This window comes from Anneissia japonica, unplaced genomic scaffold (genome assembly GCF_011630105.1).
Source record: "Anneissia japonica isolate Jap-2015-1 unplaced genomic scaffold, ASM1163010v1 scaffold652_len952628_cov199, whole genome shotgun sequence".
NCBI classification, from domain to species: Eukaryota; Metazoa; Echinodermata; class Crinoidea; order Comatulida; family Comatulidae; genus Anneissia; species Anneissia japonica.
Window position 1 is genome coordinate 232832 of NW_022757608.1, and position 19915 is coordinate 252746.

At 32.0% G+C, this 19915-nt stretch overlaps 1 protein-coding gene and 2 long non-coding RNA genes across 3 annotated transcripts in view; 2 read left to right on the forward strand and 1 right to left on the reverse strand.

Annotated features, from left to right (window-relative positions):
• Positions 1–2660: 2660 nt before the first annotated feature.
• On the forward strand, positions 2661–14164 carry LOC117124814 (uncharacterized protein CFAP97D1-like). The gene is made up of 5 exons (XM_033271147.1): positions 2661–2913; positions 6241–6321; positions 9277–9395; positions 10195–10411; positions 11277–14164. The coding sequence occupies exons 1-5, from the start codon at positions 2821–2823 to the stop codon at positions 11466–11468; spliced, it is 702 nt and encodes a 233-aa protein (XP_033127038.1). The 5' UTR covers positions 2661–2820; the 3' UTR covers positions 11469–14164.
• Positions 14165–15825: 1661 nt separating this feature from the next.
• On the forward strand, positions 15826–18161 carry LOC117124816. The gene is made up of 3 exons (XR_004448023.1): positions 15826–15958; positions 17198–17280; positions 17983–18161. It is a non-coding gene; the product is annotated as an uncharacterized LOC117124816 (long non-coding RNA).
• A 591-nt stretch (positions 18162–18752) lies between these two features.
• Positions 18753–19915, reverse strand: part of LOC117124815 — a 3277-nt gene continuing 2114 nt past the window's right edge. Inside the window, exon 3 of the long non-coding RNA XR_004448022.1 lies at positions 18753–19223. This is a non-coding gene — a long non-coding RNA (uncharacterized LOC117124815). The remainder of the gene's footprint in view (positions 19224–19915) is intronic.

The window sequence follows — 19915 nt, forward strand, 5'->3', positions numbered from 1 at the left end:
AGCTTTCCTCGACGGGGACCTCTCCTCGACGGGGACCCTGCCCGATTCCCCCTGCTGGCGTCACCCCTGAGGCGCAAACCGGAATCGTTCATGACAGATGAAACATTGTCCATTTTTGTAGCTCCATAGTAAAATGAGACTCCTCCTTACACCAAAATAAAGAGTAGCAAAAAAGCATTGCTATCCTGGTGGTACAGTGTACCTGTCAAAGAGGACAGCAAAAGTTCCTCTTCAAAGCCTCCTCGTTCATACTGCACTGAGAATTATTAAAAAAACATAAAACGACCATTATCGATACTTTTACAACATAGGCCTAATACGATTGGGGACGGAATTAATATATGACAATATATGATTATCATTATCATGACATTGGTGTAGGAAATGTCTGATAATTCCATAGAATCTCAGATGCAAACACATTTTACATTTAAAAAATGCAAAATTAGGTTGTCTGGAATTATTATGAATTTTGATTTTGATTTCTGTAAGATTAACAATACAAATTTTAATGTTGGCCTATGCCACTTTTGTCCCCGTCCAATCAGAAAAATGTATTTTGATGACGTCATGGAAAATACAAAAATGTTTTCCACAGAAGTTCTTTTGTCCCAAACCTCCTTAAACATTTCAAAATTAATTTGTAATTTCAATTATTACAATGAAAACTAACATCGTCCAATCAGAAAACAGTACAAAAATGACGTCATATAGATTTGAAAATGCTTTTATTGAATTCTACGGGTATGAAAACCTCTAGATAAGTCTTGTATTCGCTTAGATTAGCTTCTGTAATACTATTAATTAATTTTGGCACACTTTGACTTCAATCTGGCCCACTGTGCGGCGCTGCCACCAGAAGGACCCCACTGGAAATAAGCCTTCTTCTAGACTTTCGTGGGCTATCCTTTACACCGAATAAATCCAATCCAATCATTTGAATATTTAGAGTTGCTACAGTAGTGGCAGGTGACAGATTTAATACTAGAATTGGAGGAAGAATGGGCTATGATGTTTATGAATTAAAAGACATGACATGAAATTGAAAAACTAAAAAGAGGACATAACTAAGACATAGGTATCGAAGTTGAGTTTCCAACAAGATGTGAACAAAATAAGAGAAATTTGGGAAGATATGTAAATAAACATTTAATAAACATTTTTCATTAAACTTACAAGTTTTCATTAAGTTTGCTAGAAGCAATGGTTGCTATGGTGATTACCTATTTTTAACATTATTATGTACACTTTTTTTTAAACAAAGACCGTGTGTTATTTAAAAAAATGTAAAGCCAAATAAACAGCAATTCTAGTGATTTTTATTTATTGCTATGGCGATAACTATCAATATTGTATTCACATTAAGATGTTATCTTTCATTTATGTTATCTTACAATATTAATATTTACTAAACATCTCTCACGAAACCTTTAATTATATTAATAAATTTTAGGTTTTCATTTTAATAAATTACAAAAAAATAGGATATTTCAATTAGCAACAGTTGCTATGGTGATGACCTTGCTTTCATACTAAATTGTGTTATCTTAGGATATTTAATAAACATTTTTTCATAAATCCTATACTAATTTATTACTATACTTTAGGTCTTCATTATATAATTATTTTATGAAAAAATAGGAAATTCAAATTTGCATAGCAACAGTTGCTATGGTGATGACCTTGTATATTTTATACATCAACGTGTTAACTTTGTTTAATTAGAGATGTTTATTATATAAATATATTGTATCTCATGATTTTTGCTTGGTCAATGACAAATGTATGTGCAATTCTGCTGATTTTGCTTCGTTGCTATGGACGATAAAAAGAGTGTTGCTATGCAATTATATTAAAGTTTCAGCATTTTTTTTACATAATCCTATTCTACGATAATAATAGATAATTCAGATGTTAAACATATTCATAAAACCTATGAAAATAAAGAATTTCATAAACTTTAATCTTCCTGTATACTTAAATTTCATGAATAAAATAGGGAATTTAAATTTGCATAGCAACGGTTGCTATGGTGATTGAAATTGTAGTTTTTCTTAACGCAAGATTCATTTTCGATAATTAACGAATGTTTTGAATAAGTTTCACAAATTGTTGATGATGATTATTCGAGTGATGTTATTTTTATATAATTTAGCTAAAACTATAATTTAAAGCGGAAAAATGGCGGCCATTTTGAATGCGTAATTTGGAGGTGTTCCCCCAAAGGGATTTTGGGTAATTTTAAGTTCTGAATTTCTCAAGAGCTATATTTTCAGAAAATATCAAAATTAGCCGGTAGTACTTCCATTGCCACCTCGACGATTTTTAGAGGACTTTTTGGCCGTAATCTGCTCGCCTACTAGACAAGCCACCCTGGAGCAAGTATTCATTCTTTGTGTGTGATTATTACAGTTTTCAAGATACAGCACTTGTGTAGGTCGCCCTCTATTATATTACAATAATTAAACATTTTTTTTATGATATTGAGTTATCAATATCATCATTTTTTAAAATGATGGCTTTAATTCCGTGTTGGATTGCCTTGGTCAGAGCATGGAGGTATTATTGGTCAGAGCCACAATATGCCACACTGGCATTGTTAGTGTAGCTATGGTAACACGGGTCATGTGATCTATGTCAACACAAATTGATTTAGCGAATCACCCATCCAGAGAGCGCCGAAGGCTTGGGGGCTTAGATATTAAAAGGTTACCACACCGTAATTAATTTATCAATCGCAACTCACGGAGCCAGAGGGAGGATACGGAGTTTCAACCACTGTTTCTTTAAGTAATTTTTAGTATATTAGAATCCAAAACCATGCATAAATCTTACCAGTCTATTCTTCCCTGCCAGAGTAGAATTTTACAAAAGAGATGGGATCAGAAATACTATGAAGAACACCGGCAGAAGGTGAATGGATATGTAACTAGGGGGCCTAGCAATGCCTAGGCCTATTAATACTAGATTGGGCGTAGGTAGGCCTAGGCTAGTTCTACCCAAGTATAGAGTAAATAGTAGGCCTAGACATAGTGCCCCTACAAAGCTTGTAGGCACGGCCAAGGCCCTCCTCCTACCTACACTAGACACTAGGATTTCTGGCATGAGGCTATGGCCAAGGCTGGGCCTAGCCTATTATTACTGCAGGGTTGTAGCTTTAGAAACCTAGCCCTAGGCTAGTCTAGACTAACTAAGGGTGGATAGGAGGGCCTAGGCTTATGAATAGACATTTTAAGGGTGGGCGATAACGTTGGTCTATGATTGGGGCGCTAATACGGTTTCGCATCCAGCCCTGAAAACGGTTACCAAATTATTTTTAATGGCCCTGTCACACCTTGACGATTTAGCCAGCGTATGCCAACGTATGAAAAAAATGGCGAATATGCTGGCGTACGTTGGATAAGTTATTGGAAAGTTTCGTATAAGTTAAGAGCACAACTGAAGCACACTGGTAAATTTCCTAGTACGGGGAGTACGTTGAAAAGTTTTGTGCATGCACAAAACTTTTTGACGCATGCCAGCGTAGGCTTGTACGTTCTGCATACGCGGGCCATACGTTGTAGGTAAGTTAAGCGATCGTTGACACACGTTACTTGTCACTCAAAGTCAAAACGTATTTCTAACCTATGAGTAACATGCTTCAAACTTATATGTAACTTATAACGAACTTATCTCCAACGTATAACGTATGTAGACGTATTTGACGAGTTCCAGACGACCACAAAACTTACTGAACATGTTTGTAACTTACAGTTATCGTATAATGGCGTATTGGCAGCATTTAGGGGAATAGGTATATTAAAATGGGGTGATGTCAATACGGTGATGTTGATACTGCGATGTCTAGTGCAGTTATAATTTGAATCGACAAGCAGCAGCCTTTTTATAGGCTACGTCACATGATCATCGGCGATACGCTGCAGCGCGCTGTGCATAGCGCGTCACGCTAAGCATTCGTTCGTGTAAGTTTTCTATAAGTAATTAAAACGTTATATATAAGTTCTAATACGTTATTTATACGTCAAATACGTTATGAATACGCTATAAATAAATTTTGAGCTAATTTTTTAGATATCCTCCACGCAATTAAAAACTTTACAGTATGGACTACATCCCTAGGCCTAGCCCAAGACTAGGCCCTAGCATATGCGGCCTAGGATTCTTTCAATTTTTGTTGGAGAAATAATGGTGTTGAGTGCACAATCGATGAGCATTTGTAAAATGCTGTCATCCAGCAAGATGACCATAGATAGAGGCCAGGCCTATGCCTTATTTAGATATAAGTGAATTTTATCAAAAACTTTCTTATTAATTTCTTATCTTTGTGCATTGCAAATTAATATTTTTACCTCTTTTTAAAATTTTCGTAATTTTAATTTAGGTTTAAATACTGTAGGCCTACCATAAAATGGACCTCTTGGGAGACCAGGGTGTTTAACCCTTTCACTGCGTGTACCCGGTAATACCGGGTATAAACACATATTGTTGAATTGCGCGTACCCGGTACTACCGGGTATGTAGAAATAATATTGTTAAAAATCAGGAAGAGGTTCTGCGCCCTCTATAGTTTTTTTCTATGAACTATAATTAACCTTTTATCGGAAAAAAGTGTTTTCGAGTGGTTAGGCGCAAAATGGCGGGTGCACGGCCTCAAAACAGACGGTACAATGTCGTCGAAGCTGTGGACCAGATCTTTGCAGATACGGATAGTGAAGATAACTTTGAATTGGATGATTCTTGCATTTCTTTTCCCCCAGTCGACTATGATAGTGACGACAGTGATTCTAAGGACGAAAACGATGATTCTCTCAACTTGGGAGGCCCTGCACAGGGTCAAGGTGGCAATGCCTTGTCCGCAGATTTCCTTTCCACATTTCACACAATAGAACAGGCTAATTTTTATACTGTAGTTCTAAAATAAAGTAACCGTATGATGTTTGCAACGATGCATTTATATTTACAACCTGGATTATATAAAGCAATAAAAACGTATGGCAAAAAGTACATCTAACAGTGATTTTCTGCAAAATTATATATTTTCACAATTTTGAAGAAAAACTTGTAGTTCTAAAATAAAGTAACCGTATGATGTTTGCAACGATGCATTTATATTTACAACCTGGATTATATAAAGCATAAATAAAAACGTATGGCAAAAAGTACATCTAACAGTGATTTTCTGCAAAATTATATATTTTCACAATTTTGAAGAAAAACTTTGATTATTTGCGGTTTTGGAATAAAACGATCGAACTAACTCATTTTTTTTTGTTTTTATTCACCATGTGTGTCTGCATCATTATAAAGTTAAAAAAAAAACATTCCATAAAAATTTCATTGGGAAAAATTGGGTTTTTTATCAAAATTTGAGAAAAAACAGAAATTCAAAATGGCGACTTTGAGGTCACATGACTACCTAATTATGCAAAATACCAAATATCAATGTTCCTCGCGTAGGCCAACCTATTGCTCGCCCCAACACACAAAAAGAATTTAGAAATAACCTCTTTTAGTATTTTTTTTTGAATTATTTTAAAAATTAACTATTTTCGTTAAAAAAAGTCCCAGCACAGGGGGTGCATATACCTACAGCAGTGAAAGGGTTAATATTACAGTACATTGAAAGAGCTTTCCAGACAAAAGAAAAATTTTATCTTAAAATATGGTATAAATGAGATAAAGCTATTTTAGACAAAGGTTTATTTGTTGTGGGTGGAAGTAAGAGTATCAACTGTTTTTTAAATTATCTGAAGATGTGAAGCTCACAATAATTGACTATGCTTTTATGTTAAGTACACAGAGGCCTTTTTGGCATGTTGTGTTATGAAGTACCTGAGCTTATTACTTCTATTTACCCAAAACCGGATTTAAAAGGTTAAAACAGTTGTAACAGCCTCAAATGTGTGTGTTCTATAATGTTATGTAATTCCTTTTGGAATCCATACACCAAGACCCTAAAAAATTCTGGTACACTATGTTTGGTGATTTATTAAAATGTACTGTAATCTTCTGTACTATATTTCGACCAAAACAAACAACAGCCAACTGGTGGTCCATCAACCTGTTCAATATTTTGGCAAGTTATTTAGGGCCTACAGCAGTGTTAACCCACCCACTAATTGTTGGATAAGCCCAGGCTTAACCTTCCAACCTTCCAACCTTCCAACGCCACCACTGCGAAATGTACATCACTGATGACTAGCAAACTTTGAGCTTTTTCTGTACTTTGATTATTTGCAGGTGAGACAAGCGAAGTCCATGGTAGATACATCAGCACCAACAACATATGTCCATCTTCACCTTAAACTTAAAAAGCTACAGGTAAATAAATCTATGAAATTGTTGTGTTTATGATAACAAGGTTGAAATTTGGCTTACCAGTACTGTATGACAAAATTTTATGCAGAATTTTATCTAGTTAATAGTCTTGATTAATTTTTGGTTTTTATTTGATTATAAATCATTTATATTAATTCACCTCTTCAGCAATATATTTAAACTTGCCTAAAAAAAAGTCGACTTTCCCAAAGTCAAATAATTTTTAAGTCAATCTTATTTTTCATGCGAAATTGTTGTTTTTTTCCATTATTTAACAATCTGTAAGTCAAATTTTATCTAGGTCGAACAATTATTCACTGTCATTTTGGATTTAACTTTAGACAAGTTCAACTCTTTTTTAAAACTTCAAACAATATATTACTTCAATTTCTGGCTTTTTTTTTATTAACGCAATGAGGCTTTAGCATACAGTTTAATTATTATTATTATTATTACTATTATTATTATTAATAATATTGCAAATAAAAAAATTTAAAAAAAAACACTTTTGAGTTAAAGCACCAGGTACATTTGAAAACTAGAGTCTAAAATTTTAAGGTAATTTATGCAAAAATTGTTAAATACTGTACACATAAACTTGGGGCAACAATTTTTTTATATTAAAAATTACAAAAATAATGTAAAAAAATAGTAATATTTTCTTTTACATACAGTAAGAATTTAAAAAAAACAGATGCTTTATTGTGTTTATTAGAGAATCGATATTAAGATGACTTAATAAAGAAGACTTATATCATAGTAATTTTATGTATTTTGGGACTTTTTTTCTCCTGAGCTTAAATACCGCTGTTTGTTTGAAGATCCATAATGAATCAAATTATAACAACATTTACTTACCAACAATACTGTACAGTAATTATGAAATGGCATGTAAAACTTTTGAATAAATATTGTATTTCATTTTTAAATACTGAATGGAAAGAATGCAGTGACATTTGCAATACTTTTCTATACACAGCTAAAATATATATATTTTTTTATGTCATTATAAAATAATTTCTCAATTCCCTTCAAATTTTTATTGCTTTTTATGTATTTACAGTTCTCCTTAATGCATATTTATACCTATTGTTGTTAAAAGGATTATCTTTTCATATTGGGTTTGTTGCATCTAATTGAGGATTGTGCCTCTTTTTTTTTAAGAGACAATAAAGTTCTTATCATTATTATTAGAGTTTGATTTTACAATTTTGAGTTTAAATTTGTTATAAATAAAAATAACCCAAACTTCTCTGTTCAAGAATGACCTTCAATTGTAAAATAAACCTTAATTTCTTCCACCAACATCACATTACTTTATTGTAATCATCAAAGTTGAGTAGCTGCATTAAGTCAACTGAATGCCACTGTGTGGTTGGAAATGTAAATCAATTAAAATAACACATTGTTAGTCTAAAGATAGTGCTGCCTTTTAAGGTGTAGTCAATAACTTAATCAATAACGCTGTCTCATAATACATTTGTTGCATGAATATGGATGACGTTGAGAGCACAAGTTTTCACATTTATTATCAAACCTGCACTAAAAACGTCTGCAATGTTGGACAATCCTAATTTATTTACATTTTGATTAATAAGCTTCTACTATACTTGTACTTCAAAATGAGTGGAGTGTTAAAGCAATTTTTTTTTCTCTATGTCTTCTCCATTTTATCTCTAAAATTGTTTGTTTTTTTAATTTTAAATTTCATATTTTTCTTTTTATAAATTATACTAATTCTTAAATATTTAAATTTATATAGCATATACTTATATCATATTTTAGCTTCTAAATGCAAGATTCACATTTGAACAACTACAGTATACTGTATAACTAAATTATAATTTATTAAAATGTGCATTCTTTCATCAGGTAGCTAACAGGAAGTTTTAATAATTACTTTCAATCTATGTTTAAAGCTTCAAGAAGAGCGCCTAGCAACAATAGAATGTGACAACATTTCCCTGCAATCTTTTCATATTGGGTTTGTTGCATTTCTAATTGAGGATTGTGCCTCTTTTTTTAAGAGACATTAATGATATTATCATTATTATCAGAGTTTGATTTTACAATTTTGAGTTTAATTTATTTGTTATAAATAAAAATAACCCAAACCTCTCTATTCAAGAATAACCTTCAATTGTAAAAACAACCTTCAGTAATTTCTTCCACCAACATACACATTATTTTATTGTAATCATCAAAGTTGAGTAGCTGCATTAAGTCAACTGAATGCCACTGTGTGGTTGGAAATGTAAATCAATTAAAATAAAAGATTGTTAGTCTAAAGATAGCACAGCCTTTTATGGTGTAGTCAATAACTTAATCAATAATGCTGTCTCATAATACATTACATTTTGCATGAATATGGATGATGTTGAGAGCACAAGTTTTCACATTTATGGTCAAACCTGCACTAAAAACGTCAGCAATGCTGGTCAATCCTAATTTATTTACCTTTTGATTTAAGCTTCTACTATACTTGTACTTCAAAATTAGTGGAGTGTTAAAGCAATTTTTTTTTTCTCTATGTCTTCTCCATTTTATCTCTAAAATTGTTTGTTTTTATTTTAAATTTCATATTTTGCCACTCAGACAGTAATTAATTTTACTTTTTGGTAATCCTGCCGGCTCTTGGGGGAAACATGGATTACCTTTTCAAATTTTCTGAATATTTTACTGTATTGTTATGATAAAAAAATAAAAAAAAAGGCGAAATAAATGAAATGAAATGAAATGAAATGAAATATTTTTCTTTTTGCAAATTATACTAATTCTTAAATATTTATGCAATTTATATAGCATATACTTATATCATATTTTAGCTTCTAAATGCAAGATTCACATTTGAACAACTATCGTATACTGTATAACTAAATTATAATTTATTAAAATGTGCATTCTTTCATCAGTTAGCTAACAGGAAGTTTTAATAATTACTTTCAATCTATGTTTAAGCTTGAAGAAGAGCGCCTAGCAACAATAGAACGTGACAACCGCATCCTACTTGAAAAGATGTCCTTAATTATGCGTACGAAAGGTCGTGTTGACAACTGGAATGACTATGAATATAAAAGGTACAGTAACAAACTTGTGCCATGAATATGTATTGAACAACACAATATTTTTTTTATTAGGAGTTAATAAAACACCAACAAGTACTGTAGTTCTGTATGAATAAGTTTGTGATCACACAAATACAATTATTGCTTTAAAAATACTGTCCTCCTTTACTTGCACAAAATAAGTAGTTATTGAATTTACTGTTAAATATAAAGGTAGTTGGACTTATCAACATTTTGGACATGACATGAAAATTAATGTTTTCAGTCCTTTAAATAACTTATAAAAAAATTTTTAAATTTTTTTTTTCTTACATTAAAAATAAACATTAGTTATCACATTATAGACATAGTGACTTGTTTCACATTCTTCAATCCATTTGTTGTCTCCAAAGTTTGAACAAGAAAAAAAGACAGAGTGAATTATTGGGATATTGAGATTAATGTGTACACTTCTTTAAATAACTTGTAATCAAATGTTTTACTTTTTTTCTTACATTAAAAATCCCCATTATTTATCACATTATACATTATAGTGACTTTAGTGATTTAAAAAGAAAAAATCATTATTTATCACATTATACACATAAGGAAATGTTTCACATTCTTCAATCCATTTTTTGTCTCAAAAGTTTAAACAAGAAAAAAAGACAGAGTGAAGTATTGAGATATTGAGATTAATGTGTACACTTCTTTAAATAACTTGTAAATAATGTTTTACCTTTTTTCTTGCATTAAAAAAAACCCCATTATTTATCACATTATACATTATAGTGACTTTAGTGATTTTTCAATCCACCATTTGTCTCTAAAGTTTAAACAAGGAAAAAAGACAGCGTGAATTATTAAGAGTGACTAGGGAGAACCAGGAAATCTTGAGACGTATTTTAGCACGAGAACCGGAATACAACCACCTGAAGTGGGAGCAAGAATGGGATGAAAACGAAGCCTTCATGGACAGCATTTCCAGATATCCCAGAGACTGGTGGGAGCTTGAACAAAAAGAAAAGGAGCTACAAAGACTAAAAACGGTACAGAAGCAGTAAAACACAATTAAAAACAACTTCAGTTTCCACTGATTCAATAACATTTTATATAGACATTCTAAAATTGATTACCAGGCAATTTAAAGTTCATAATATAAGAAAATATAAGAATGGTGTTAATTATATGCCTGCAAATTGGTAATAACAATTTTATTGAATTAGAATCTATGTATAAAGTAAGGAATTTAGATTATTTTTCAGGTTTGTCAACTCCAAAATGGTATTAACAGAATATTATTTCAAAGATTAATTTTAGTACCACTCTATAAACATGCTTGCCTTACTTTCATTTAAAGTTTAATATTTTTATAATTGAATGAGCTGCAGTTTTAAAAATGAAGAATAATTACTTCTGAATATATAATAGTTAATGTGGACAAGGAGGTACAAACTGTTTATGACAGTGGCTCTACTGTAAAGCTCCTGTACCCGCCACTTACAGAATGGAAACATGAAACAATCATGACAAAGGAGGATGACAGATCATTATATATCAGAATATAACATTAAGCGTACAGTTAATTAATGATGTATATAATGTTAACATTAGAATATTATATCAATAATTTTCAATCCGAAACAATTTTATATAGCCAGAGTTAGTTTTAACATGGGCAACCCTTGCTGAAAAGGTACACTTTTCTCCATCAAACAGCTTCTCCTGTAGACCAAACCCAGTACCGTTCCGTTACGATTTTAATTGTATTGGAAATTTACTCATGTATCTAATATGATTTACTGATGTCACAGAATTGTCTTAACTTTTTATGTTTTACTAAATTGTAGAATGTACCTGTACATAATTATATTATGTGATGTCAACCTTTTATTGTGCTCTCTATCTTTACAGGCAGACAATTCAAAGAGAAGTAGGCCTTCATCTAAGAAATCTGTGAAAGAAGGTAATACGCAACAAGCAACCAAAAAAGAAAAGAAAAACACGAAAGAAGAGAAAGAAATGAAGGAAGAAGGGACGGAAGAGGAAGAGCCGAAAGAAGACGAAGAAGCGAAAGAGGAGGAAAAACAAGCAGAAGCAGAATAAGAAATGAAACGTGTACTCATTATTTTGACATCGTAAGCTCTAAATCCCTGTGATTGGCTGTGCAGTGCAATGTAATAAGCCACAATTTCTAGATGTCCATTTTAGTGGTGACACTAAATAGTGTGACCAACACATAATCACTTGACTGTTTGTTTATTAAAACATTTTAATTTTGTTTTGTAGATAATATTTAATGGTTTGATGTACTTTATAACTTTTAACTACTTTAATTTTTATCTGTATTATTAAAAATAATAATAATTTGTTTAGCGGTTGTCCTCTGGAGAATATCTGGTCAACATAGCATTCAGATCCCTTATGTTATCTTTATCCTTGGTAACCTTTGTACAATAACATTATTGATCTTACAATATTTTTTTTACAAAAAGTTATATTTATGGTGTTAAAAAGTGCTTCGCAGATCTAATATGTTCAAAATTACAAGTGTTCCCACCGACTATGTAGTGTTAGAGTAAGTCTAATATGATGCAGCAAATGTAGCTGCTGTAATTTTTTATATCAGTAAAAAAAAAATGTAAAAAAGGAAAGATTCATATACTTTTTTAAGATAAAATTTACTAAGACAGTTTGTAGAATATAAAGTATAGAAGAAAATTTAATTGTAAATAACTATTTTAAAAACTTTATATTTATATATATTTTGGCACATACATGTGGTGAGGCAATGAAGCACTTAGGTCATTGTTCCCCCTAATAACTCTTCCGCTAACCCACTCTTCTCTTGATAGCTCTATTCCATCCTTAGCTGGAACTTTGGGGTGCAAGGGTGGTGTGGTTCTTCCAGTGACACAGGTCACTGTTCCTCTTCCACACAAGATTAAATTTCCCTTCCATCTCCTCTCCAAACCCCTAGTGCACACCCCCCACCTGTACACACACACAGAATATTACTTCCATGACCACCCTCTTCTGGTACCCTTGGCACACAAGAATGGGTGTTTTTTGATAAAGTATAAATTTAGTGGGTTATAGTAACTACTGTACTGTAGTTTTGCACAAATCTTTGCATGTTAATGCCAGAATTGTTTCCCCCCTCCCACCTCCCTGTTAAACCCTTATGCACTATAAAACGTAGCCATTTTTTTTTTCTATATGCATTCCAATTTTGAAGATGGCAATTTATAAAAGAAATATGAATAAGCAATTTGTGATTTTGTTTGTCAACCTGTAAAATAACCTTTAGCTGTCTTAGATTCCCTCTTTTTCAAACATACACTTTGATTTTAACAATATTTATTTTGAAAACGCTACATGTTTAATAGCTTGAACTAGATGTTTAGCACATTTAAAAAAATCCCATCTGTGCGCAGACTAAACAACTAGCAATTACTTGGCAATTTCATTGTTTGTTTTCGTTAAGGATACAATTGTATTGTTTTTTTCTTGTTCAACTAGATGACTGTGTCAAAGTGCTTCAAATTGTATAAAATGCAATATAGTGCAGTAGCACTGCTGTATCTTTTATCCGGAAATCTACATACAGTACATAATCACTATACACTGTATCTACATAATAATCTCATGTCCACAGAATATGTATGAGCTCTGTTGAGCAAATATTGAGATTATTGATGCAAGAGTAATAATCTAGCTACTATATATAATGGCGAATATCCCCCATTTATCATAATATTAATTAGATTTTTTTTATTATTGTAGCCTAACTAACCTGTACTTTTAGCAGGGCCAGTGTAATGGATAAATGGACATGATGATGTCATGAAATACAGCTTAAGTTCTGACCTGTGATTGGTTATTATGCATTTCACTTACAAACCAACCAAACTATAATTAGATCTACTATTAAGTTTTAGGCTGCACTGCCCAATTAGCAAAGTTTATTGGAAGGTGAATGGCAATTACTAATTTTGGTAAGAGTAGATTATAATCTTGTAACAGAAATGCCAATTTTAAACAATCTGTTATGATGTGATGGTGTAATGTTTTTTAAGGAACATATTAATCATGTTGGGGAATAAAAAAACAAGTGAATTGTAAATGTTTTTCTTTAAATTGTAATGCATGTCATTAGGCTAACATCTTTATAGAAAGATTATCTTTACACAATTGTATCTTGGTGGTGAAATCACATAAGAACACTGGTATCACAATAATATAATCATATAAATCTAATAATCTATAAAAAAAAAAAAAAAATAATGCTAGTATTGTTACTGCATAAATTAAGGTTGAATTTTGACGTTACTAAAACATTATCAAACTTAATTTTCTACTGAAGAGAGTCAAACTCAAAGTTCTAATTTTATCCATGTGGAATATTTCTTAAGGTAAAAGAGCTTTTAAATACAGATCAACCAAATTGTGGAATTCTCTCCCCAATCATATTAAAACGGACCTTAAAAATATTTCAACATCTACCTTCAAAAACTTTATTTTAATGCTATTTAATTACAAACTTAATATTTTTTTTTACCTTTAAATTGATAAACTTTTAAATTGTGTATTCTTTCTTTGTGTTGTAATTTCATTATTTAAGTTTATATGTAGGCCTATCATTTGATGTTATATCTAATTTGATTTTTAACTGAACCACTTTGGAAATCAGTATATTTGTATTGAAAGTGCATTTCAGGATTAATTAAAGAATAAATAAATTACTGTGAATGTTACAAAGCAATTCTCGAATAAACTGGTATTGGTATAGGCATTTATAATACGCTTCTTCCTTGCGGTTATAAAGTGCAGTCCTTTTCCCTGGTCATTGGGTCCACATGCTAAGTGTTTGCTGCTGGTAATCAGTGCAGGAGCAGGCAGCCCCACCAGGTACCCATTTATACTCCTGGGTGGAGAGAAGCAATGCAGATAAAGTGTCTTGCTCAAGGACACAAGCGAAATGTACAGCAAGGGATTGAAACCCCGACCTCGAGGTGAAAAAAAATGAAGCGCCACCAAATTCCTCATGAACTTTTATCATCGATTCGGCAACCATAGAATCATTAGTATGTGTGATTAGACCATTGAGACATTGTCATTGTTATATTTATTTTATTTTATCACTTCAATAAGATGTGAGTCACACCCATATCAACCCCACCATGGTTGGGGCTGAGGTGCGAAAATCGTACCTCATGGCCGGAAATGTCACATTTAGTAACATTCGTCATCACCACATCACCATTATAGTAAAAATGAAGCGCCAACACATTTCTCCTGATCTTTTACCATCGATTTTCCGCAACCATAGAGATCTAATTAATATGCGTGATTCATAGAAAATAAAATTTAAAAAAAATGTCTTTTCTATGTATTTACTTTACTTTACTTACTTAAAAGTGAGTCCACGCCCACCTCAGCCTCTATAATGGTTGGGGAATAATACCTCAAGAAATGACACTGTTATATAGTAAAATTCATCATCACATCACATGATCTTTTATCTGCAATTATCGGCAATAATAGAGATCTAATTAACTTATGTATTGTACCATAGAAAATAAAGCTTAATTGTCTTTGATATATTTACTTTCATTACCTACTTCGAGTGCCGAAAACCAATCTTATACTTTTTCTCATACTCAAATATAATAAAGGCACGCGCACTCGAGTCGTATTACAAATTACATATAATTCAGATATTAGTGGGCCGGAATCTTGCTATAAAATAATGTACAGTAATGTAATTTGGCTGTACAGCGCTCTTTCGTTAAAAACCTGGGTCATTAATTATGCAGTTCAATTCAACAACTTTCAGGCAACTTCTTTACTTGAAATTACGTTGCGGTCGAAAAGTGAGTGTTATCAAAACCCCCTTAAAAATATGTAGGGGACGTGTCCCCCATCTCCCCATGACCTGCGCCCATGCTGGTAACCAGTAGAACCACTACCGGTCCCCTCAAGGGGCGGACTTGTACAACACAACACCATGGTTGAAAAAATGACTCCTCTGCCGGTAAATAGCACATGCATATACTTTACAAAAATGCATGTCCCTCACTTTAAAAGGGTGATAAATTTTGATTGCAAGTAGGGCCGGCTTGACCATTAATACCTTTGTGTCACATTACAGCTTACATACTGATTCAACCGGAGTCGTTGTTTTTTATCCTACAAACATCAACCTAATAATAATTATCGACATCATCATCACCGCCATTATAATCATCGTCGCGATCATCATCATAATCATCAAATGTCATCATCATCATCATCATCATAACCACCACCACCACCACCATCATATCGACATCATCAATATCATTATAACCACCACCATCATCATCATCATTATTATTATTATTGTTGTTGTTGTTGTTGTTGATTTTATTATTATTATTATTATTATTATTATTATTATTATTATTATTATCATCATCACCCTCATCGTCATAAAGGAATCGCGCATGAGAAAAAAAATAATGAATTGTTTTTTTTATATCACTCCAGGTGGCGTTCTACATATAAACATTACTCAATGGAATACGAAGAAGACTTTGCAATTAATAACAAATGTGAGTACAGTATTGATCATTTTGGATCTTAATTCACTAGTTAAATGGGATTTCTGCCATCATTTTTGGTTATTGTTTTTCCTAAGTTTGTTAGGCAGCCGCACTGAAGGCATTGACAAATTTCCTCGACATAAGCATGCACTGACATGGCTGCATTCTATTCAACAACATACATTCCAAGTGGCTCGCTAAAACCACCAAAGACCTGAAACTGGCTAAAGAAAATTTTTTTACAGTTGAATTACAGCTTGGGGCTTGTTAACTTCCGTTCGTTGTTTACATTGTAGAGTCGTATTTGTTTTTTTCATTTACATTTATATGCAATTTATTAACAAGAGTTTATAATATTATATAATAATATATATCTGCCAGTGGCGGCGCTACCGGGTGAGGGGAGGGATAGTGAGGGCCCCTAAATTGTCATATTTTCGGGGGGGGGGGAGGGGTGGGTTGCTACGTCCCCTGGACCACTTTCAAAAGGTTTTTAGCGACGCCCGACCACGCCCACTTTTTCTCATCGGGGGCGTCGGGGAAATTCTGGCGCCGCCACTGTCTGGTGCACAACTTTTAACCTTAAATAATCGAAATTCGTTATAGCCCGAAAAAAATATTTTCTATATTATTTTTAAAGGACAGCGAATAGATGTGTACTTCCATGATTTCGATATCAAATGAAGCTACTACTGTAGTGACGGATCCAGAAATTCGAAATATGGGGGACACTCACGTGTGGATTTATGATTGTCACCTCCATGGTCCATGCACTAGATGGCCGGAAACGACTTAAATATGAATACAGTTTTCATTTTTCCTCCATTTTTGAATTATTTTTTTTAATAATTTAGGCGGGGGCCGGTCGCACACTTCCCCTATTCAAATATACAGAGCAGTTGAGCATTTTATATAGGCCCATAATAATAATAATAATAATAATAATAATAATAATAATAATAATAATAGGCCTAATAATAGGTCTAGTAATAATAATAATAATAATAATAATAATAATAATAATAATACTAATAATAATAATGATAATAATAATAATAATAATAATAATAATAATAATAATAATAATAATAATAATAATAATAATAATATTAATAATAATAATAATAAACAAGAATACGAATGATAATAATATTAATGAAATAAAGCGCCGGTATCCGGTAACAGGAAACGCTCATGGCGCCCCTCCAAAAGAAAGTCGAAATGTGAAATACTTCGTTTATCTTTCAGCTCATGACAGACAAGCGTATATTTAAGTTGGACCTCATTGGAAATGGGCTGGACTCCGGCCTAATGGGCGTTCCTGATGCTCGGTAATTTTTACTTTTCTTTATCTCTATCCATTTGTTATCTTGCTTGTGCATGTGGAGCATCGAATAAATTCAATCAATCATTCCAAAAATATTATATCATGAAAAAATGTTTGTATGAAGGTATAGTTATAGTATTATGTTTATTTTTTGAATATACTCTATTTATGAATCTATATATTCATTTCTATCGAATAGTACACTTTTTATAAATTTTATTTGCTCATGACAATCGGAATGCTAACATAATTTGTTTACGCTATTGCGATCTACTAGTCCTACCCAATACCATGTATTTAAAAATCCTCACATCATTCCGTAATATGATGATACTATAAATAATTAATATTTAATATGATAAATGCTGATATGATAAGAATTGTGAAGTACTATTATGTTGTATCAGCAGCATTGTCCATTGCGATAACTGAATACAATAATGTTAAGGTTGGGGTGCTCACTAATCACCAGTGGCGGATTTAAGGGTGAGTGGGAAGCCGGCCTGCCCCCCCCCCCCCCAATCTTTTAAAATGGTAAAAAAAAAATGGAGAAAAAAAGGAAAATTATATTCAAATTTAAAATCTGAGAGTGCCCCTCTATTTCAAAATCCTGGATCTGCCACTGTTTTTTATTTATGTTTTGATGATACTCCATTATAATTCTTCCTCTGTTTCTTAAACTTTTCTTAATATTTTTCTATTCCAGTGATGTAGACAAAGAAGCCACAACTATCAGAAAAGGATGTCCGGACAGAAAGGGCAACAGAACATTCCAATTATTTATAGATAGTAATATTGTATTATTACTGCTAATGTTTATCTTATTAATAAAGTAACCTGTTGTTGTGAAGAATATAGATATAATGCTTGAAAATAAATGTCAAATGGAATTGTGCATCTCTTCTCATCTTATTTAATGTCTGTGTTTACTGTAATAAATTTAATAGCTAAAATATCCTTATTATAAGCTTAACCAAAAGTGAAGAATTCCTTCATCAATATGTGCTACTTTAATTATTAAACTAGTAATTCTTTTGAGGACGCCCTCAACAAAAACATAAAACCGGAAATGACGTGGTTGCTAAGCAACAAGCTCAAGCATATCATGAATATTCAGTGACACCTGTTCTAATTAGACTAACAATAAAATCTTTTTGGTCGATTTTGTCAAAATTGAGCTAAAAGTTTTTATTGTTAGTCTAATGAGCACAGGTGTTACTGAATATGCATGAGCTGTAGCCTAGCAACCGACGTCATTTCCTGTTTTGTAAAATTCGACTTAACCTTGCACTGATAAGTTTCGAAATTTGTTGGTATAATGTGAAATTATTTGGAAAGAGTGTTTATAAGATATAGTAGCGTGTAATAATGCTATATTCGAATTCGAAGTGATTATAATATATTTAATTTGATTTTAATCATGAAATATATAATATTATTAATGCAATTACGACAAAGGAAGTACACACAATGATGTTTTATAAATTACACTACAGTTTACTTTTATTTCTTGCATACTCGGAAATGTGACATCAAAACTGTATAAACGTAATATAAATAGAATATAAAGATTCTAGTTTTATATAGGCCTAATATAATTTAAGAATTTTAAATTTATTCTGTTTTACTCTTAGAAAGGCCAGGCTATAAAGGAAAAAAAATCCTATTCCCAATGGGATTCACCTACTATAATATAACAATGCTTAGGCCTAATTATATTTAAGTATAAGAAACATAATTGGCAAATTTGATTTCAATTCCGGCTATCCAGTGATATAAATCATAATAAATATGCGCGCACGATTATTTGAAGAAATAAGACCTCATATATCCGGCTATTGATAGCATCTTGTGTTCCGGCAATTTAATACACATCGTGTTCCACTGACAACGATTGTACTTCGGCTTCTCACTTTATTGATGTATCGGTAGATTTGACCTGAGACACTGAAAGAATAGAGATTGAACTAGTGAGAAATACATTCAAACTATTTTAATTTTGGCATCTGTGTTAAGTTAGGGCTAACTAAGTATAAATCTCATTAGATTAAAACATTTTTTAGAGACTTCATGATATTCATACCTTCATGAGGTATAAGAATACAAATTCAGAAAATAAAACTGATTGTTTGATTGATTTAATATATTATGTAAAGTGTACATGTTAATGAAGCGTTATTTTAATGAGTGGGTGAGTAGGCCCTACGGTCCTTACCCCAAATCGGCAAGGTCCAAATAATTAAGGCAGTCGAAAATGTACTGAATACACATTTTTTTTTAATTTCTTTGTAATAAAACTTAAAAGCAAATATTAAATCTTAACATTTTACCCAATACTCTGTCGGACCCCTGTATCGTCCTATAATACCAAAGCTGCTGTCCAGCCTGCTTTCCCCCTTAACCTGGAGTTTTAGGTGACCCCTTCACATTTGGTATAATCATTACATCTTATGTTCCTATTTAATTTATTTTTGAGTATTGTAATAAAACAATTGTTAAAATACATGATATTGTCTCATAATAGGCCAAAATATATTTACACAGTATATAATCGAATAAAAAAAATTAAGTGTGTAGGAGAAGTTAACAAATAGTTAATGAAGTACAATGTCAAACACACACACACACACACACACACA

Coding starts and splice junctions, on each gene's coding strand:
- LOC117124814 (XM_033271147.1), top strand. CDS start 2,821: ATGCATAAATCTTACCAGTCTATTCTTCCCTGCCAGAGTAGAATTTTA. Junction 2,914..6,240: donor ATGAAGAACACCGGCAGAAG/GTGAATGGATAT, acceptor GATTATTTGCAG/GTGAGACAAGCGAAGTCCAT. Junction 9,396..10,194: donor AATGACTATGAATATAAAAG/GTACAGTAACAA, acceptor TTGTCTCTAAAG/TTTAAACAAGGAAAAAAGAC.